At 34.2% G+C, this 21,989-nt stretch overlaps 4 protein-coding genes across 6 annotated transcripts; 3 read left to right on the forward strand and 1 right to left on the reverse strand.

Moving 5' to 3' along the window:
• Positions 1 to 431: 431 nt before the first annotated feature.
• Positions 432 to 3,730, reverse strand: LOC116137770 (ribosomal RNA-processing protein 7 homolog A). 3 transcript variants are annotated; one of them, XM_031423464.1, is made up of 6 exons: positions 3,606 to 3,730; positions 3,377 to 3,517; positions 2,817 to 2,984; positions 2,210 to 2,307; positions 1,480 to 1,690; positions 432 to 818 (listed from the first exon to the last, which is right to left on the reverse strand). In XM_031423464.1, exons 3-6 carry the CDS (start codon positions 2,839 to 2,841, stop codon positions 733 to 735), a joined length of 420 nt encoding a protein of 139 aa, XP_031279324.1. In that variant the 5' UTR covers positions 2,842 to 2,984; positions 3,377 to 3,517; positions 3,606 to 3,730; the 3' UTR covers positions 432 to 732. The 3 variants fall into 3 exon arrangements, with proteins under 3 accessions (XP_031279324.1, XP_031279326.1, XP_031279323.1); XM_031423466.1 differs by having other exon boundaries at positions 2,835 to 2,987; XM_031423463.1 differs by having other exon boundaries at positions 2,817 to 2,987.
• A 2,817-nt stretch (positions 3,731 to 6,547) lies between these two features.
• Positions 6,548 to 9,182, forward strand: LOC116137769 (pentatricopeptide repeat-containing protein At5g38730). Its single transcript, XM_031423462.1, has one exon. The coding sequence runs from the start codon at positions 6,596 to 6,598 to the stop codon at positions 8,357 to 8,359; it is 1,764 nt and encodes a 587-aa protein (XP_031279322.1). The 5' UTR covers positions 6,548 to 6,595; the 3' UTR covers positions 8,360 to 9,182.
• A 3,873-nt stretch (positions 9,183 to 13,055) lies between these two features.
• On the forward strand, positions 13,056 to 13,620 carry LOC116137789. The gene is made up of 2 exons (XM_031423491.1): positions 13,056 to 13,256; positions 13,351 to 13,620. Exons 1-2 carry the CDS (start codon positions 13,128 to 13,130, stop codon positions 13,423 to 13,425), a joined length of 204 nt encoding a protein of 67 aa, XP_031279351.1. The 5' UTR covers positions 13,056 to 13,127; the 3' UTR covers positions 13,426 to 13,620.
• Positions 13,621 to 18,686: 5,066 nt separating this feature from the next.
• LOC116137805 (pentatricopeptide repeat-containing protein At3g02490, mitochondrial-like) lies at positions 18,687 to 20,997 on the forward strand. Its single transcript, XM_031423510.1, has one exon. It carries the CDS (start codon positions 18,729 to 18,731, stop codon positions 20,742 to 20,744), a length of 2,016 nt encoding a protein of 671 aa, XP_031279370.1. The 5' UTR covers positions 18,687 to 18,728; the 3' UTR covers positions 20,745 to 20,997.
• Positions 20,998 to 21,989: the final 992 nt, after the last annotated feature.

Below are 21,989 nucleotides of genomic sequence, written 5' to 3' on the forward strand. Positions count from 1 at the left end.
GAACAACTAGTGGGCAAGGGCGTTCAATAACTTAAAGTGGGGAATACGATTCAGCACTTGAATAGAAAAACAAATTTCTGAATGACCATCTTCAGTCTTCTAAAAGGAAGGTTCTTGTAAACTGCATTTTGCTTACTCGTTCTACTTGGCTATTCAACTTGGTTTGGTATCACTGCCCAATTATTTGTTGCCGACTGATGGAAAAGTTGTGCAATTAAGTAAAATATGTCCTGCCAACTTTCACTTTTGTTTGGGGTCAGTTTCCTTCCAACTTCCAAGCATGTGATATTCTCAATGACTTTTTGGAGGAACATATAAGATTTGCATGATTCATGGTGGCCATAAATGGGCATAATATGTAAATCAGGAAATGGGAATCCATCAGAGTTGTGCGGACACAAATGAAGAATCCAATGATGCACTCATCAAAATCTTCAATGGCTTGATGATATATTCATTCATAATGCCAATATACAACCAGGCATAAGAAAATCATAAATTCCTCAGTAACAGAACAAAATTTCTAATTCTAATCGGGCAAATGTTGTACATTATCAAAAATAATTAGCATCTATCAACGCACTTGCTGATTTCTTCAGCAAACTTAACCAGCACAAAAAATTGAAAAGAACAGGCGAGTATGCAGCTGGCCCTCTGATTCCCGCATTTTAACGTTTATGAAATTATAAGAGTTGCTTCAAGTCCCATGCCTTGTGAATGAGTCAGTAAAATTCAATAGGGTCGAAACTTTCTAGCAGCTCTTAATTGTTGTATTCGCTTTCTATCCTGCTCAAATTTGCTTTGAAGCATCATAATTTCTGCAAGAAAAAAAAGTACCAATATTTTGCATTATGTGTCAACATCAATGAATCAATAATACAGAGATCAAATCACTCTACAAATCATCCAATATATTTTACATGAGAAAATAAAGAGAGAATCCATAGGTTATCAGTAGGCCACAGCAATTTCATATGTTGATTAATTGGACATGCGGCGATGCAACTTTTATTTCCCCTTCTGGCCTACAAGCTGAGCCACAGTGGGGTAAGAACTCAATCCAATTATTTTGTCCTTCCCGGTCTATGTGAGATTTTATTTTAAGTATAGACCAGAAGCTAAATTAACTGGCATGACTGAACTCCCCCCCAACCCTCTCATTTCTCTCCATCTTTTCTTTATTTGTTTTTTATTTTTTAAACATCCTTGGGTTTGCATTACAGTAGGTACTTTTGTGAGGTGTCGCAAAATCATTTGACTCATTTGCTTTTAGACCATATGCCCTTTAGTAGTTAGGGAAATTGTTAGATATATATCCCCTGGTAGATGGCCCAAGAGGGTTTAGACCTCAAATTTTTTAGTCAAAAACCAAAGGTCGTAATTAAGAGATATTTCCAACCAACATGGTTAGAATATAAAGCTAATATTGCGGTTTAGCGAAAGAAAATGATATAAAATTTAAATAAGATTTTGCCATACCATTCCTCTGGGCCTCTCTTCTTTGGAAACGGTAGAAATCTAGCCCAACCTCTTTTTTCTTCTTCTTGCCAAGCTTATCCTCCACAGCAGCTTGTGCTACAGAGCCCACAGTAATTCCACTTTCAGAATCTGTGGTTTTTTTCCTTCCTTTATGATGTACAACCACTGTCCATCCCCCTTCTGCAGCAAGAGCTTCTCTTTCTTTTCTTCCCTGCAAGTACCATAACGCTGAATGAGAAACTATGGGCTAGATGCTGACAACATGTCAGCATGTTTGCTAAGAGATCCATTTTTTACAACAAAAATAAAAATAGACTAGTTGATGCATACAGGTTTATACATAAACATTTAAATTTCATAAGTTACCACTGCACAAGTGCACGTAAGCCACAATATATGTGCATGAACACATATGTAAGATTTCAATGTACAAGACTGACTTTAGATAAACACATTTACCTATGTTCAAAGAAATTTTGCATGTACAATGAAGAAGCATATTTTACCACCAATCTTATGTTCCCATACGAGGCAACAATTATCAAAAAGTCCTTATTTCTACATGAAAACATGATCCCTTGAGTTTGTTAACATATTTAGTTCGTGTGTTAGTACAAGACCATTCTCAAGGGCAAAGGTACAACAATTGCAAAGACAAGGAATTTCAAAAGAATCTTCCAATTGAAAGTCAGATAACAGTAATTATAAGGAAGCAGAAGGGCAAATATACCTGTTCAAGTTTTGCTTCATGAGCAGTGATAAATTCATCAATTCTCTGTTGTAAAACCTTCAAACCTGGTCTACTTTGATGGTATTCTGTAACCCATTCTGTAGTTTAAGAAGCCCTCGGTAAGAAAACTAAATAATAAAGCATGCCCATCAATTGCAAATAGTGTGATATAATAACCTTAACAAGAAAAGCCAAAAATAAATGTTTGACTTTTTTCATAAATCTGAATTGAGAAACTTTTACCAGCACACTTTCAGGAAGGGGGAAGCGGGTTGGACAGTTGATATACTATGACCTCTTGGCTGAAGTTCATAGTGGTACAAATTAATTAAAGCTTTTTCAGGCAACTTGCAAGCCGCACATAAAGTTATGAATGGCCAAGCAAAACAGTCCAAAACCAAAAATAAAAAGGGACTGAAAAAAGGAGGGAAAGATACTGGAGGATATCAAACATGCACAAATTGGGTTTAATGGTCAAATTGAGAGCTTGTTATATATATATACACTATTTACCATCTGACACAACATTTGGCTCATTTAACTATCTACAAAGTCAATGAGTTTAGCACTAGATCATAGGCAGTTAAAAACAACAAACATATATCACCAGTAAAATGCTTCATACTTTTCATTCCTTTTGAGCAGTCATCATCCCCTGAAGAGATAAAATAAACTTCATTCTGATCAGCTTCCGTACTCTTTTCTGTTAAATCTTCATCCTGCTTCAATGAATCATGATCCTTCTTCTTCTTTTTCTTAGCTTTCTTAGAGTTACCTACTACAACCAAAAGAAAAACCTCAAGTAAATCATATTTGAATAACTACATGATTATTAAAAGCCATTTGTTAAAATTTATATAGAGCAAACAAAAACAATCATATAACTTACAACTAAACAACATTTACAAATTTCCTTGCACAGGGTAAGTAGAGGAGAGTAACAACCTCCAGTTCAAGAAAAAGGAAATTACTCCACCACATATATTAATGGATAACAAGATAAAATCATTGAAGGGAAATTGCATTGTTAATTGAAAATTATTTATCAGGACCACAAGCTGTCCCTATGCATGCACGCAAGAACAACACTGGATGGAAGACGCCATAAATAATTAAAAAAAAAAAAAAAATCAAAGAAAAAAAATGATTAGGTTTATTTTCACACACCATTTAATTTATTGACACCATCTTCTTCCTAAGCACCAAGCTGACCAAATTTGTCGATCAAAGCATTGCCACTTTTTGGTATCTTCTTTGCTTTGTTCCTTTTTTTCCCTCCAATTTCTTCAATTGAATTATCTGCACAACCTATAGAAGCAAGAAAACAATAAGAGAAACATATTTCAAATCTAAAGTCGTACTAATGTAAATTCTAGTAGATCTACACAATATCCACCTTCGATCTTGCTCTGAACAGCACTGCTAACATCAACAGCATTTCCTTTCTCCCTTTTTCTTTTCTTCTTCTCAGAAGGTAGATTCTTCTCAGTTTCTTCTTCCACTGTATTTATCATTTCAACTGAAAAAAACAAAAGAGGCAGGCTCTATCAGTTGGTGATTAACTTAACACAGTCAATAATCATATATATGGCACCAATACTATTTCACCTGCACAAATACTGAACTACAAAAAAATAAAAATAAAGAAAAAGGTAGAAATTTTGTATTTTGTATAATACACGTGGTTTGCCATATAGTATTCTAACAAGGCAATTAGTACATTCTACAACCCCAAACAGTCATTGCAAATAGTTTGAACAAATTGAATTCCTACAACTCACTTCTTCAATGAAAAATCCCAGAACATTACACAAACTACAGTGAGCCTTTCAAACAATATATCAATTGACTTCTCCGGAAATAACCTGAAAATCCCACCTACAATCTATAGTCTGTTATATAAGTGAAAATGTAATTAGAAAAAATATCATTTTAAAAAGGAAAAGAATAAAGTTTCTTTACCATGCACGTTTTAGACTACCTGAACTTAATTAGGCTATAGCCTTTACTATCAACTTGACTTATGATGGTTATTCTTCGTTTTTTTCCAATTTTCCATTCGATTTTCGTATTATAATCTATTATTTTTTTCGGTTTTGTCATAATTCCTTTCATGGAAGCTAGTTGCCTGTATACATTAACAAAAACTAATAGCAAGATAATAACAAGCAAAGAAAATGAAGAAATTATATTTTTACATACAAAGACTCAAACCAAAACAAACCCAGCTGTCATTCAATGAGTTTCAGCTAAAGAACACCCAATAGTAAGCTATAACCAATCCAGAAAAGAGAACCCAGAAAAAAAGAAAAGCAAAAGGACTCGCCGTTTTCAGAGAGTTGAAGGTTGCTTCTCTTCTTAGACTTGACTTTCTTCTTCTTCCTCTCGTTCGTTCCCATGTTTTCCACTCAACAGTTGCTGCGCAGAAGGCTTTGCGAAAGGAAAAATAAACTTGAGCAGCTAACTAGCTAAGGGCCCCGTGGAACAAGCAGGTTAGGGCGCCACGCCTGTGATGAATCCAACACGGTTCAATTTTTCCCTTTGAACCCGGTTCAAGCTTTTTTTTTTTTTTTGTGTTATTTTATTAAGTTTTTTTTCTTTTCTTTTTTTCCTCAAACCACTTAATTAGGATTTTTTTTTTTTTAATAACTGAGATGTCTGGACAAGCTTGCATGTATGCTAAATTAATTTTCGAAATCTATTAAACTCCCTACAAGTTTAAAGGGAATACCTTACAAGTCCAAAGGATTAGTTAAGTCACGATGTAGTAGTAGTAATAGATAGCCTCAAGGTGTGAACTTAAGAACTCAAGAAAGAGAATAAATCTCTTTGACCGTTAGACCAACCCTTGAGGTTTAGGATTTTCTTTTTACTACACAAATAAATCTATTTAATAATTTTTAACCTGAACGTGAAAATATAAAATATTGAAACTAGTGATATGATAAATATTAACAAAAGCATATTAATAACATATAAATTTTAATTCAAGAAGATTATTTCTATTATCTTCAATTAATAATGGGAGAACATTTTCCTCATGATTAATAATATGAGTAATACTATACTGATAAACGAATTTTATAAACTCAACGTAGCACCTAAGTTAGCATTATCATATTAACTGACGACTTTGACTAAATATGAACAGCAGCTCCTTAGTGATGAACGACCGTTCACTCATAAGCAACGATTTTTCTTTCATAAGAATGAATGATTGTTCCATAAGAAGGAATGATTGTTTCATTCTAAGGAATGACTGTTATATTCATAAGGAGATGCCATTCATTTTCGTCTCTAAGAAACGATCATTCATATTTAATCAAAGTTATTTAGTGTCTTAAGTGTGCTGGGAACTACCAATTCAACTGCCATGTCGAGTTTGTGAGAAAAAAAATTTGTGAGATTCATTTGTCAGCTTATCTTTATTCTTACTAACATAACTGAACATTGTTAAATGAAATTACTTTTTTATTTAAAAGAAAAAAAAGAATAATATTATTCTCTAATTTATATATCACTTTATGTTAAATGAAATAAAAATTATTAATAGGATAATAAAATCACACAACAACACTAATTAAAAAAAAAAAAAAAAATCCCTTGTGTGAAAATGGGATCATAATAATTACCTCTAGTAGTCAAGTGAATCAATAGAGACTATTAGGTGTATTACTCAAGAGATTCTGAGTTTAAATTCCTTCTCAAATCCTAATTGAGGTAGGCATTGAAGCTTTTATCTAACCGATAATTTTAGGGTTTCGAGAGAGAGCTTGTTTGGCTGAGCTTATGAAAATTAGCTTATAAGCAACTTATTTAGAATTTTAAGCAGTTACGTTTGGTTAAAATACTTATAAGTAACTGATAAATAATTGACATATTTAGTAAAATGTAGCTTATAACTATATTTTATTATTAAAATAATTAAAAAGAGTCTTATATTATTTTATCAAATAATATATTATATAGTGAAATTTTAAAATTAAATAGAGATAACGTGATAATGTTAAACTAGCTTATAAGCAGAAAAAAAAAAAAAATACCTTCCTTCCAATTTATTTTTTTAATTTTTTGCTTATAAGACTAAAAAAAATTATAAACAAACATATTAACTTAATTTTAGAATTTGTAAACTGGTTGGACTAGCTTATAAGCTCAAACAAACATCCTCTAATTGAGATGAGCGTAAATTGACCCGGACAATTCAGTCATACAAAAAATAAATAAATAAATAAAAAAATCATAATTTTCCATGGTAATATGTAAATTGGGTGGCTTACTTATTTCTTCTTCCTAGCAGTTCATATGATTGAAGAATGACAGAATTCTATTGAACCATAAAATAAAATATTATAGTGATTCGATTCCCTCGAACAATCTCCACAAATGGCTAACACTGACGCCAAGTTCATTCTAACCATTTCTGCAATTGTGCTCAAGGGTCACTGGGCTAAACTCTTGAAACCCAATATCGTTTCATCTCTCTCTTCAGCAACCATTCACCAGGTCCTTCTAAATCTCTCTCTGTTTACTCACAGTCCTAATTCGTGGGCATTCTTTAAATGGATTGAATCAACAGTACCCAATTACAAGCACTCCTTGCAGTCTTCTTGGATTATGATTCATTTTTTAACAAAACACAAACACTTCAAGAATGCACAGCACCTGCTTGAAAAAATTGCTCATAGAGACTTTTTATCAACTCCGTCGGTTTTGAATGCTTTAGTGAAAGTTCACGATGACCCAGCTGGGAATTCTCATGTTTTGAGCTGGTTGGTGATAATTTATGCAAATATGAAAATGACCCAAGAGGCTGTACATGTGTTTGATCAAATGAGGGTTCATGGTTTAAGTCCTCATTTGCATGCTTGTACTGTGTTGTTGAATTCTTTGGCAAAAGATAGGTTGACTGATAAGGTGTGGAAAGTGCATAAGAAGATGGTTAGACTTGGAGTTGTTGCTAATATTCATGTGTATAACGTGTTGCTTCATGCTTGTTGCAAGTCAGGTGATGTTGAGAAAGCAGAGAAGTTGTTGAGTGAAATGGAATTTAAGTGTGTGAAACCTGATCTTTTTACGTATAATACGTTGATTGCTTTGTATTGTAAAAAAGGAATGCATTATGAGGCTTTGTGCGTTCAAGATAGGATGGAAAGAGAAGGGGTGACTCTGGATATTGTTACGTATAATTCTCTTATTCATGGTTTTTGTAGAGAGGGTAGAATGAGAGAGGCTGTGAGTCTGTTTAGGGATATTAAAGGTGCTACTCCTAATCAGGTCACTTATACTACTTTGATTGATGGATATTGCAGAGTGAATGATCTTGAAGAAGCTTTGAGACTGCAGGAGGAAATGGTGGTTAAAGGATTGTATCCTGGGGTTGTTACTTATAATTCTATCTTGCGCAAGTTGTGTGAAGAAGGTAGGATAAGGGACGCAAACAGACTCTTGAATGAGATGGGTGATAAGAATGTTGAACCAGATAATGTCACGTGTAACACTCTGATTAATGCTTATTGTAAGATAGGCGATATGGGGTCTGCAATGAAAGTGAAGAACAAGATGCTTGAGGCTGGATTGAAGCTAGACCAATATACTTACAAGGCATTGATCCATGGATTCTGCAAAGTTCAGGAAATGGACAGTGCTAAAGAACTCTTGTTTGGCATGCTTGATGCTGGATTTGCTCCTAGTTATTGCACCTATTGTTGGCTTGTTGATGGCTATTGCAAAAAGTGCAATGATGAGGCAGTAATTAAACTTCTGGATGAATTTGTGGGAAGAGGTGTTTGTGTTGACATATCAGTGTATAGAGCACTAATAAGGAGGTTTTGTAAGATAGAAAAGGTTGATTGTGCTCAACGAGTATTCAGTCTTATGCAAGAAAATGGTATATCTGGAGATAGTGTTATTTATACTAGTTTGGCATATGCTTACTGGAGAGCTGGAAAAGCAAATGCCACTTTAGATATATTAGAGGAAATGTATAAAAGAAGGTTGATGATAACTCTGAAACTCTTTAAGTGTTTCAATGCTTCTTATGCTAATGATAACAATATCTTGGGTCTCTTTTGGAATCATGTAGTTGACAGAGGCCTAATGTCAAAAAATATTTTAAAGGAAATGGAGCAGATGAATTCACACTCATAAAGGAATCTGGGAATTTCAACAAAGTTGGAGTCTTACATTTTCAGTTCATTGAAAAGGTGATCGAGCATCAGAGCATGTATAGCCTCTTTTGTTGCAATTGGTCATAGTATGCACGGATTGGAACCAGCAGATGATGGAATGTTCCTATTAGAGTTCTTTTTCTGCCAAAAATCAAGTTATATGCAACTTCTGGTAAGGTGGAAGGTCATCTGGCAGATATGGATCGGTTTATAGCTGACATGTGAGGTTCATTTTTTTAAAGTATGGATTTTCTAATGGATCATGGGATCATCTTAACTAGTGACAAAGAAAATGTGACTGTATATTACAAGGCACTGATCCATGGATTCTGCAAGGTGCAAGAGATGGACAGTGCTAAAGAGCTCTTATTTGGCCTGCTTGTGCCTGTTTTCCCTGTTATTGGACTTATTCATGGCTTGTTGATGGTTGCTGCAACAAATGCCATAAAGAAGCATTAATAAGCTCTGGCCTGATTAGTTTTAGATAAATATATATTCTGTCAAGTCCGCCGGTCTTGAATGGAACACCTTAAATACGTATAAAAGAACCGGCAATTTACTATCTCATTATGTTGAAGCAAAGACAACAATAGAATTACGGAATGCAGCATGGCCAAGAAAAGCAAAGCTCCAGGAATGGGAGTGTTATAGCTTAAACTTTGTTGGAGCCTTTGTCTTTATGCTTGTATGTACTTGTGTAGTTGTGTTTGGTAAGAGACCTTCCAACGGCTTAATTGCTGCAATCGAAATCGGAATAAAGTTCAACCAAGTAATTGTTTGGTCTAGATTTGAGCCTCCAAGATGCGATTGTATAATGATTTCTTAAAAGTAAAAATTTTTATGGTTGAAAGGGATTGTTGGATGGAAGATATAATCAAATAGTTTAACCTTTATTTAAATTTGAAAGTTTTAACAATGATTTAAAAGTGTTTTGTTCTTTTAATTCTTATAGAAATTGAAGTTGATTGAAATATAAGCATTAATGTTAGCCCACAACCTTCTCTTATAACCTCTGAGATGGTAACTCGTAATTGGTTAGTTCGTAAGTAGATAGACGAGAATAGCAAGCAGATGAAACCTATTTGCGAGTAGATCAATTATGAGTTATCACGTAAGAGATTGTGAAAGAAAGTTATAAAAATAAGTTATTGACCTAACATTATTCGAATATAAATATTAACTAACCCCTGAATGGTCGAATAGTTCGATAGGACTTTTGGGTATATTATTTAAGAAATATTGAGTTTAAGACTTTTTTCGATTGCTAATAAAAATGGATATTGAAACTCTTATTTTTTTAATAGCTCTAAAAGCTTAAAGAATTAGTTAAGATTGGTGTAAAATGGTTATACATCTCCTTATTATAAAAAAAACAAAATTATATATAAATATTTAACCATCTCCTTGCCATAAAAAAACAAAATTATCTATAACTATTAAATATACTAGTAAAGTATAATCGGTTGAATAAAAATAATATCTTTATCGGAAAAAAATATCTTTCCATCGGATAACTCAAAGGCCGCCAAGTCCTAGTCAAAACTCAAAAGGACTAAATCAATGGTATCCACTCATCCCAAAGGCCAAAACTAGAGTGACACGTGTTACTTCATAAAAGACACGTGTCAAACTTCTGTCCACACACCTCAAGCAATGGACTGGCTTCAGAATCTATAAATAGTGGCAACTTTCATCGATAGTTCATCACCAGTCTTTTGGAATTGTTTTGTTTATCAGTATATGAAGCTGAAGATCAAAACGATCGAAGCGTGTGATCGGCTATCTGGTCATGCGATTAAAAAGCTAAAGATAAGCAATTTGAAACTAAAGATTAAGATGATATGAGCATATGATCAGTGATCTGATCACGCAATCTGAAGCTAAAGATTAACGATTTGAAGTTAAAGATCAAGACGATCTGAGCGTGCGATTAGCGATCTGATCACGTGATCAGAGAACTCTGACGTATGTGATCTACAATCTAGTCAAGAAATTGGTTTACGATCTACGATCTGACTACGCTATCAAGGAACTTGGACAAAAGTTTAAGACCTACATGTTGATGCTTGATTTTGGACACCAACGACTTGTACGTGCAAAGTGCTAAGAGAGTCTTAGAAATTACACGTGATGGATCCATGAGATTTGAATATGGAGCTGAGATTATATATATTGCAGAAACATAAATAATAGACTTAACAAGAGAGGTTTTTATAGTGGTTTGGATGCTTAAAGCAAGTCCTACATCCACTGTTATTTTATTGATCTCTGACTATTTCTATGATATTGTCCGTAAGATATACAAAGATGAGGAAACGCTTTGCTTACAGAGAGAAAGAATGAAGCTCAAATCTATGTCTAGCTCTCATATGTCTAGTCACCCTTTTCGTAAAGAGAAGTGTCAATTTATATACCTCTGAAGTCAATGTAATGAGTGTTTTGTAAGTTAACTTGACATATGGACAACTCTCATCCGTTCTTCTCTTAAAATGAGATAGGGTTAGTATAAGATATATTTGAGGTGGTATGGGCTTGACAGGAAGTAAAGTTACTTTTTAGGCATAATAATTTTTTTAAAGTATGGATTTTCTAATGGATCATGGGATCATCTTAACTAGTGACAAAGAAAATGTGATTGTATATTACAAGGCACTGATCCATGGATTCTGCAAGGTGCAAGAGATGGACAGTGCTAAAGAGCTCTTATTTGGCCTGCTTGTGCCCGTTTCCCTGTTATTGGACTTATTCGTGGCTTGTCGATGGTTGCTTCAACAAATGCCATAAAGAAGCATTAATAAGCTCTGGCCTGATTAGTTTTAGATAAATATTTACTCTGTCAAGTCCTCCGCTATTGAATGGAACACCTTAAATACGTATAAAATAGCCGGCAATTTACTATCTCATTATGTTGAAGCAAAGACAACAATAGAATTACGGAATGCAGCATGGCCAAGAAAAGCAAAGCTCCAAGAATGGGGGTGTTGTAGCTTAAACTTTGTTGGAGCCTTTGTCTTCATGCTTGTATGCAATGTTCTGAAAATCAGACCGAACTATGACCCGTTCAAGGGTCTGGTTTCTGGTTTGACCGGTTGGATCGATCATTCGGTCGGTTGGACCGTATTCTATAAAATTTTTGTAGTCCCTGAAGGTTTGAAATTCATCAAAAATACCCTTATATACTCCCTAAAGGTTTGAAATTTGTCTAAAACACCCCTATCGCGCGAAGAAACTGGTTAGTGGTGGTGGCAGCGACGATCGACGGCCAATCGAAGTTGGAATCATGGGGCTTTTGATGCATCGGTTCCGGAAAATCTAATGGTGGTGCTAGGGATTTCTATCGGCGTCGGAATTCGCCGGAATCAACAAAAGAAGCCTAATGGTCGTGTGAACTTTAGGTGGACGGCGAGCGACGAAGGCTGGACAACGGTGACTGAAAATGGTTGGGTTTTGTCGTGGATAAGTCGTCACGTCAAATAGTAGTGTTTTCGCCGTCGAACGATGTCAAAATCTGGCATGATTGAGCGGTGATTGGACCGCTACTCGGCAGTATTCAGGCTGTCCAACTGCGACTTAATCTGGTTTAACAGAAAATGATGGTTTTTATGAGATATTGGACCGCAAAATATCGTTGGCTCCTGGTCCAACCGGTCCGATCGGATGGTTCGGTCCGATTCTCATAACATTGCTTGTATGTACTTGTGCAGTTGTGTTTGGTAAGAGACCTTCCAACGACTTAATTGCTGCAATCAAAATCGGAATAAAGTTCAAACCAAGTAATTGTTTGGTCTAGATTTGAGCCTCCAAGATGTGATTGTATAATGATTTCTTAAAAGCAAAATTTTTATGGTTGAAAGGGATTGTTGGATGGAAGATATAATCAAACAGTTTAACCTTTATTTAAATTTGAAAGTTTTAACAATAATTTAAGTGTGTTTTGTTCTTTTAGTTCTTATAGAAATTGAAGTTGATTGAAATATAAACAATAATGTTAGGTTCATAATCTTCTCTTATAACCTCTGACGTGGTAGCTTGTAATTGGTTAGTTTGCAAGTAGATAGACGGGATCCATAGCAAGCAAACGAAACATATTTACAAGTTGACCAATTATGAGTTACCACATCGGAAATTGTGAAAGAAAGTTGTAAGAATAAGTTATAGACCTAATATTATTCAAATATAAATATTAACCGACCTTTCAAGGGTCGAGTGATTCGATAGGATTTTTAGGTGTATTACTGAAAAGATTTTGAGTTCAAATTTTTTTTCAATTGTTAATAAATGTGGACATTAGAGCTTTTACTTTTTCAATAATTCTAAAATCTGGAAGAATTAGTTAAGCGTAACGACATCTCCTTGTCATGAAAAACAAAATTATATATAAATATTAAATATACTAGTAAAATATAATCGGAAGTTGTCGGTAGAATAAATATCTTTGTAAATTATAATTATCGGAAAAAATATCTTTCCATCGGCTAACTCGAAGGCCTCTAAGTTCTAGTGAAAACTCAGAAGGACTAAATCAATGGTATCCACTCATCCCAGAGGCCAAAACTAGAGTGACACGTGTTACTCCAAAAACACACGTGTCAAGCTTCTGTCCACACACCTCAAGCAATGGCCTGGCTTCAGAACCTATAAATAGTGGCAACTTTCAGCATCTATCGTTCATCACCGATCTTTTATAATTGTTTTGTTTATCATCATCCTCAGTAAACACTTTCCATAAGCAATCAACCAAGACAAAAATGGCAGACAACACCCAGAAGATGAGCTACAACGCCGGCGTGGCCAAGGGCCAAACTCAGGAAAAGTCCAGCGGCATGATGGGCAAGGCCAACAACGCTGCTCAATCAGCAAAAAAATCAGTGCTAGGGGTTGGAAAAATATTTACAAACTCATGTTTTTTTTTTTTTTTTATTTGGTTTCATGAATGTTCGATTAGTCTAATATTTGGTGAATGTATTGCAGGCCGGTGAGCAGGTGAAGGTGCAGGCACTGGGGGCTGTCAATGCTGTCAAGAAGGCAACTGGCATGAAGAAATGAAGCAGAAGCTTAGGGTTGAATAATTTAGAAGCCTGAATGTATAGATAAAGATAAATTCATTTAGATGGACTTTGGTTTTATAATTATAATTAAGAATTTTATAATTCTCTCCAGGTTTTTAGTCAGTGGGTTGCTTTGAGAGAGATTATCTACTTTTCTTTGCTATTTCTTTAATGCAATTCTCTACTAGTTTAACTTCCCAATATTTCTTTCTTTCTTTCTAAATAGTAAATACCCTTGAATTTTATTTTATTTCAAATAAAAATATTTTAAAGGAAATGGAGCAGATGAATTGACACTTATAAAGGAATCTGGGAATTTCAACAAAGTTGGAGTCCTATATTTTCAGTTCATTGAAAAGGTGATCGAGCATCAGAGCATGTATTAGCCTCTTTCGTTGCAATTGGTCATAGTATGCATGGATTGGAACCAGCAGATGATGGAATGTTCCTATTAGAGTTCTTTTTCTGCCATAAATCAAGTTATATGCAAATTCTGGTAAGGTGGAAGGTCGTCTGGCAGATATGGATCGGTTTATAGCTGACATGTGAGGTTCATTTTTTTGAAGTATGGATTTTCTAATGGATCATGGGATCATCTTAACTAGTGACACAGAAAATGTGACTGTATATTACAAGGCACTGATCCATGGATTCTGCAAGGTGCAAGAGATGGACAGTGCTAAAGAGCTCTTATTTGGCCTGTTTCCCTGTTATTGGGACTTATTCATGGCTTGTTGATGGTTGCTGCAACAAATGCCATAAAGAAGCATTAATAAGCTCTGGCCTGATTAGTTTTAGATAAATATATATTCTGTCAAGTCCGCCGGTCTTGAATGGAACACCTTAAATACGTATAAAAGAACCGGCAATTTACTATCTCATTATGTTGAAGCAAAGACAACAATAGAATTACGGAATGCAGCATGGCCAAGAAAAGCAAAGCTCCAGGAATGGGAGTGTTATAGCTTAAACTTTGTTGGAGCCTTTGTCTTCATGCTTATATGTACTTGTGTAGTGTTTGGTAAGAGACCTTCCAACGGCTTAACTGCTGCAATCAAAATCGGAATAAAGTTCAACTCAGTAATTGTTTGGTCTAGATTTGAGCCTCCAAGCTGGTGATTGTATAATGATTTCTTACAAGTAAAAATTTTTATGGTTGAAAGGGATTGTTGGACGGAAGATATAATCAAATAGTTTAACCTTTATTTAAATTTGAAAGTTTTAACAATAATTTAGAAGTGTTTTGCTCTTTTAAATCTTATAGAAATTGAAGTTGATTGAAATATAAACCATAATGTTAAACCTATAACCTTCTCTAATAACCTTTGACGTGGTATAAGTAGATAAGCAAGACTTAGGTAAAACCTCTTTTATAACCTCTAGTATAAGTAGATAAGCAAGTAGGCAAAACCACTTTTGTAACTTCTGATGTGATATAAGTAGATAAGTAGGATTTATAGTAAGTAAAACTTATTTACAAAAGTTATGAGAGAAAGAGTTTGACCAATTATAAATTATGAGATAAAAAATTATAAGATTAAATTATAGTTAATTAACGAACTTTTTAATAATTTGATAAAATTTTTAAATATATTACTTAAAATATAATATATTAATAATATATTCAAGAGAGGTTGTGTCTAAGTCTTTTTTTGTTGCTAATGAAAGTGGATTGGAAGTCTGGAACTCTTGCTAAATTATAGGCTCTCGAGGAAGCCGAACATCTCTTTGTCATAAAGAATAAAATTATATATAAATATTAAATATACTAGTAAAATATAATCGGAAGATGTCGGTAGAATAAATATCTTTATAAATTATAGAGCTGTCACGGGTTATTATAACTGTTCAAAAATATCTTTCCATCGGATAAGACCTCCAAGTCAAAAGGACTAAATCCATGGCATCCACTCATCCCAAAACTAGAGTGACACGTGTCAAGCTTCTGTCCACACACCTCAAGCAATGGACTGGCTTCAGAACCTATAAATAGTGGCAACTTTCACCAATAATTCATCACCAATCTTTTGTAATTGTTTTGTTTATCATCATCCTCAGTAAACCCTTTCCATAAGCAATCAACCAAGGCAAAAATGGCAGACAACAAGGAGAAGATGTGCTACAACGCCGGCGTGGCCAAGGGCCAAACTCAGGAAAAGGCCAGCGGCCTGATGGACCAGGCCAACAACGCTGCTCAATCAGCCAAAAAATCAGTGCTAGGGGTTGGAATAATATTTACAAACTCGTGTTTTTTTTTTTTGGGTTTCATGAATGTTCGATTAGTCTAATATTTGGTGAATGTATTGCAGGCCGGTGAGCAGGTGAAGGTGCAGACAGTGGGGGCTGTTGATGCTGTCAAGAAGGCAACTGGCATGAAGAAATGAAGCAGAAGCTTAGGGTTGAATAATTTAGAAGCCTGAATGGATAAATTCATTTAGATGGACTTTGGTTTTATAATTATAATTAAGAATTTTATATTTCTCTCCAGGCTTTGAGAGAGATTATCTACTTTTCTTTGCTATTTCTTTAATGCAATTCTACTAGTTTTAACTTCCCAATATTTCTTTCTTTCTTTCTTTCTATATAGTAAATACTCTTGAATTTTATTTTATTTCAAATATAAATTTAACTAGTAAAAACATGTTTTATTTAGATTACATAAAATATTAATAATTTTATGCCCTATTTGAAATATAATTTAAATAAAGTTTAAAAAACAAAGGATAATAACAAATTTTATGAGTCAATTTAATTTTTTTTTTAAATTGAATATAGATTAAAATTAAAAAAATTATTGAAAATAGTTTTCAGTTTTCCATAGTTATTAATCTAAAAATATATTTATATCAAATATATTTTAAAATATTAGAAAAGTTAAAATATATAACTCAAAAGATTAATTCGTATATTATTTTTGAATCACAAATCTAAGATTAATATTTTTTTAAATTCGTGTTGGCTCTCCGGCGTTAATTGCCAACACTACCCATCTGTTAACATTTCTTTAGAGTGTTAGGGATAGGGAGAATTGTCACTTTCAACAAGCATTTGCATAGAAGGGTGAATATGTAATTGATCTCTTTTAATCTAAACTACCTTTATACCCTCTTAACAAATTCATTTGACAGTTGCAACTTTATCATTGTTTTCTTTTTACACATGAAATTTAGCGTTTATTGCAAATATCTAAAAACTAGTGTTTTGACACATGTAACCTCAAGAAATATTTTATATGATTTTAATTTTTTACATGCTAAAAGTTTTAAAAGACTAAATCATGGAAATAAAAACAAAACATATAAGTTGAAGATAACAATAAATGTTATTATGTTGTTACGTTACAATACTAAAAATTTATTATTACAAAAAAAAAAAAAAAAAAAAGAACCAAAAATATATAATATAGAAGAGTTTTAATAAAATTCAAATTATATAAATTTGATAATGATATTGTTGAGAAATGAAAGCTATTATTGATTAAGATGTTTTTTCATTCAGATAAAAGCCAAATATTTACTTAAATATGATTGTGAGATAAAAGCTACAAAAATACAAACAAACAAACATAAAATATCTTAATTTATTAAAACATGGTTGCATTTAGACTTAAAAAGGAAAAAAACCAAACCGGTGCTAAAGTTATTTTTATTGGTGTTTTGACATATATGTCATTATGAAGTTATTTTTATATATTTACATGTATGATAACTATATTATTACAAATTATATATATATATACCTTAAAAAAAAAAAAGGGCTAACATGCGGTGATGTTATCTCTACCAATAAGAATTCAATAGATCTTTCTACCAATCAGAATTTGACATGCACCTCAAGACATGAAAACCCAGATTGTCTCAAGAATGCCCATTAGTGAATTTGGTTTGCACACCTATCAAAGTCTTATTTCTCATTTAATTTAAGGTCTTATTTAATTTAAAGATGTACTTGGGAGTTTTCAATGAATAAGAAGGCAGAAAGAATCTTCATGCCATTAGACAACTTGTAAAAACCACCAATTACTTGAGTAAAGCGGGTATAAATAGATAACTCTCTCCTAAAAAAATAAAGGTTAGACAAACACTAATTACATTGAGCAATGGTCCGTTTATAACAGGTCTCACATGGGTCTCATTAATTAATTATAAACTACCACATCAGGGTTATGAGAGAAAATTTATAGGAGAGCGTTGTTGGTGTAGTATTATTTTAAGGGGGTGTTTGGTTGAGGGTAATGTGGGATTACTGGAGTTATGTCATCTTATATTACTTGATTACCACGTTTGGTTGTGAAGTAAGATAAGATTCCGGTAATTTTCAAATACCAATAGTAACTACTATTGGTAATATTGTAAGTAATCTGATTACCTCAATTTTTTTAGGTATTCTAAGATTACCAAGGTAATCTTTTTTTTTTGTTACAATTTTATCCCTTATTAATAAAATTTTAGGACAATAATGGTCTTATTTTTAAATTTATTTATATGACTATGGTTTTTACTATTTCACCCAAATTAATTAACTTTCTGGATAAAATTATCATTGAATTCAAAACATATTGCAGCCCACCTAAGCCACCACCCCCACCCACCTGCCACCACTTGTCGCTGACAACCACCATCATGGCTAGCCGTGGCTGCCGTCGGAACGGAGCACAAAAGGCCAAAAATAGTCGTCGTGCGTCGATATGGCCAATTTCTGACCAGATATCTGGTCAGAAATGGCCAGATCTTGTCGAAAATGGTCATATGGAGCACAAAGGCCATTTCTTGCCTTCCGTGCGTCGATAGGTTGTCGACGAACTACGGTGGTTCCCCGTGACCGGCAATGGCTGGGTTGGTAGGGGTACTTTATTAATTTTTCAAACTTTTATTATGGAGTTATTTTTGCTAAGTTTTTAAATACCGGGTTATAATAATCAAAATCATAATCAATATTAAAAAATAATTTAATAATAATTTTAATTAGAGGACAATTCAGTAATTTAAATAATATACCCATCAATTTATTCCTTCCAACCAAACATATTAATATAATATACCCACTAATTAACCATTTCAAGGTAATCTAACTTTTTATTAATCCAACATTCTTTTAATCAAAAACCCTTTAATGTATTATTGAAAATATGGTCGAATTCACATCTAAATCCTGGACCCAAAAAATAGTTGGATCCGGGTCGGGTTGATCCGGTCCATTAAACTTTTTAGTACACCTCTCCAAAACCCTAAAACTCACGTTCTTTCATCGTCTGAATCTGCAAATCTCTCACACAAACCACAAACAAAAATTTTACCGAAAATGAGACATCAATGGCGTTATCTCCTATTCCGAAAGTACCCTCGTTCGCCTCTCCAATTTCCCACAGTGCCTTCTTCCCAGGTACACTCCAGTTTATGTAACTCTCTTCATGAATCACTTCGTACTCTTTCTTCAAACATTCATACAAGCACGCACTATCTCAGCGACACCGGTTCACAAAGACCCAGTTTCTATTTTCACTTTAAAAACCCCGTAAAATCTAAAAGTTCAATAGTTTATAAGAATCCCATGAGTTGTAGCTTCTCATCTGAGCCAGCAATGGAGCTGAAAGACTCAGACTTCATGGTTGTTAGTGATATTTTCAATAAGTTTAGTGATGTTAATGATATTAACAAAGAGTTGGAATCGAGTGGTGTTCTCTTTACTCATGAAATGGTGCTGAAAGTGTTGAGTAATCTCGAATCGAGCCCAGATGTGGCTCGGAGGTTTTTTTATTGGGTTTCGGAGAGAGAGAGCGCGAGATTGAGCTCGAAATCATATAATTTGATGTTAAAAATTCTGGGTGCTAATGGGTTTATTGAGGAGTTTTGGGCTCTGGTTGATGCTATGAAGAAAAAGGGTTATGGTGTATCTGGCCATGTGCGTAATAAAATGACTGAAAAGTTCGAGAAAGAAGGTTTAGATAGTGATTTAGAGAAGTTAAAAGGGGTTTTTGCTACTGGGTCGATTGATAATTCAATAGAGAAGATTAGCTCTAGGGTGTGCAAGATTGTCAGAAGTGAGGTCTGGGGTGATGATGTTGAGAAGCGGTTACGAGAACTGAATGTTACATTTTCTAGTGATTTGGTTAAATTTGCAGTGGAAAATCTTGGTGATGACCCGATGAAAGCATTGATATTTTTCAGGTGGGCTGAGGAGAGTGGTTTGGTGAAGCACGATGGGAAGAGTTATAATGCCATGGCAAGAGTTTTGGGGAGGGAGGATTGCATTGATCGGTTCTGGAAGGTTGTTGATGAGATGAGGAGTAGAGGGTATCAGATGGAGGAGGAGACATATGTTAAGGTTTTAGGGAGGTTCTCTAAGAGGAAAATGGTTAAGGATGCCGTGGACTTGTATGAGTTTGCAATGGCTGGTAAGAATAAGCCTTCAGTGCAGTGTTGCACGTTTTTATTGAGGAAAATAGTGGTTGCTAAGCAGCTGGATATGGGTCTTTTCTCAAAGGTTGTAAGTGTTTTTACAGAAAACGGGAATATATTGACGGACTCAATGCTTAATGCAGTTTTAAAGGCTTTGACTAGTGTTGGTAGGTTGGGAGAGTGTAAAAAGATCTTCCAAGTGATGGAGAAAGGTGGGTTTGTAGCTAGTGGTAATATGAAGAGCAAAATTGTGTTTAGGCTTAGTAGTGGTGGTAAAAAGGATGAAGCGGGCGAGTTTATGGATCATGTAGAAACTTCAGGGAGTGATTTGGGCCACAAGACGTGGGTGTCTTTGATTGAAGGGCATTGTGTAGCTGGGGATCTTGAAAGGGCATCCGAATGTTTCCAAAAGATGGTTGGAAAAGAGGGTGCCTCTTGCGCTGGCCATGCCTTTGAATTGTTGGTAAATGCTTATTGCAGAAAGAACAGAGCAACAGATGCTTGCAAGCTTGTGCATGACTATGTCAGAGAAAATCATTTACAGCCTTCACATACAACATACAAAGAATTGACAAAGAAGTTATTGGTTCAGCGCAGGTTTGAAGATGCTTTAAGTCTCGTGGGTTTAATGAAGAGTCATGGTTTCCCACCTTTTGTTGATCCATTTATTGATTATGTGTCGAAGTCTGGAACTGGTGATGATGCTATTGCTTTCCTAAAAACTATGACCTCAAAGAGGTTTCCTTCTACGTCTGTGGTTCTCCGCTTGTTTGAAGCCTTTTTCCAGGCCAGAAGGCATAGCGAAGCACAAGATTTATTGTCTAGGTGCCCAGGTTACATCCGCAACCACGCTGATGTTTTAAATCTCTTCCTCGTGAATAAATCTAGTGGAGGTTCTGCTGCTGCTGTGGCTGCTTAGGCTTCAGTGTGGTGTATTTTCTTTGTATTTTTTGAGGTTGATGTAGCATGGCATTTATTCAAAAATTTTTGGGTATGAAAATTTTGACACTCATCATAGCAAATCTGTTTCCTGCTGGCACATCATCAACTTTTATTAAGTGGCAAATAAAACTTTTAAGGTATTCAAGTTTCACATTTTACTGTGCTTTTAGATATTTATGTTTCAGTTTCCATACGCCCATATAGTATCTGAAATCCTCAATGATCTATGAATGACTAAATTGAATCAAAAACCAAATACTTACAGTTTTATTCAATAGCTTGATGGAAGTTAAATTGTCAAATTCATATGTAATATGTATGTAATATGTATCTGAAGTTTTTATTGTAACTGTAATGATTCTTCGAGTTTCAACTTACAGGAACCATCTTTGAAATGTGTATGTAATTGCAAGGTTTACAGCAAAAGACTGTTTTTACTTCTGAGTTTATGTTCTCAAATGATGATCCCTAACATGTTCTGTTTGTTTAAATTTAGTTAAATCATTTATTTCTTTTCCAGATTATGTGGTACTTCAGCAGTAGGTTTATTAGGTGCTTTTGATATTGAACCATATGAACATTTGGACGAGGTAAGATGAATGTGTTTAACAAGTTGAACTAGTCAACCTAGTTTCTGTACTGTATTAGACATAGTAATGGTTAGATCCAGGTCACTTGTTGTATGCCTAGTTTCGATTCATGTTTTTCTTTGGCCATGTTTCCCCAAAGTGCATTAGAAATTTATCATACCTGTCTGCTCTCTAACTAAAAACTGGTCTTAATCATTAATTGCCTTGAAACTTTTTGGATAGAGTCAGTTACAAGCGCACATGGCAGAAAGGTAATTACAAGGTATAGGGTATGAAAGTAGATGGATTGGGATAATGCTGGAAGTATTACTATTAGATTATTGTTATTTGGAGAGAGATTAGTATCAATAAGGACTATGGGTGGTGGATCATCTTCACAATTATTGATCCTTGTTTTGATTTTGTTTTGCTGGTTGTTGTGTCCACTCTTTGGCAGTTTTTGAAGGTCTTGATCTGAGGTTGAGTTGTTTTAAGGGATATTTAAGTGGGAGATACTGTCAATTTTATAAAATATTTGGGAGCTAGGAACAGAAAGTTTATGGAACCACAGTAGGAAACATTCAGTTATTGCAGAACTTTGAGGACCTCATATATCTTTTATTTTGGTTTGATGTTCTTTGTTGGCTGATTTT

The sequence above is a fragment of the Pistacia vera genome, unplaced genomic scaffold (genome assembly GCF_008641045.1).
Source record: "Pistacia vera cultivar Batoury unplaced genomic scaffold, PisVer_v2 Contig333, whole genome shotgun sequence".
In the NCBI taxonomy this organism is placed as follows: domain Eukaryota; kingdom Viridiplantae; phylum Streptophyta; class Magnoliopsida; order Sapindales; family Anacardiaceae; genus Pistacia; species Pistacia vera.

What these genes read in the sequence shown, in the direction of transcription:
- LOC116137770 (XM_031423464.1), bottom strand. Translation starts at nt 2,841, where the DNA reads ATGAAAAGTATGAAGCATTTTACTG. An exon ending in AAGTATGAAGCATTTTACTG is followed by an intron (nt 2,308 to 2,816) that starts GTGATATATGTT and finishes CTTAAACTACAG; the next exon opens with AATGGGTTACAGAATACCAT. An exon ending in AAGAGAGGCCCAGAGGAATG is followed by an intron (nt 819 to 1,479) that starts GTATGGCAAAAT and finishes TTTTTCTTGCAG; the next exon opens with AAATTATGATGCTTCAAAGC.
- LOC116137769 (XM_031423462.1), top strand. Translation starts at nt 6,596, where the DNA reads ATGGCTAACACTGACGCCAAGTTCATTCTAACCATTTCTGCAATTGTG.
- LOC116137789 (XM_031423491.1), top strand. Translation starts at nt 13,128, where the DNA reads ATGGCAGACAACACCCAGAAGATGAGCTACAACGCCGGCGTGGCCAAG. An exon ending in CAAAAAAATCAGTGCTAGGG is followed by an intron (nt 13,257 to 13,350) that starts GTTGGAAAAATA and finishes AATGTATTGCAG; the next exon opens with GCCGGTGAGCAGGTGAAGGT.
- LOC116137805 (XM_031423510.1), top strand. Translation starts at nt 18,729, where the DNA reads ATGAGACATCAATGGCGTTATCTCCTATTCCGAAAGTACCCTCGTTCG.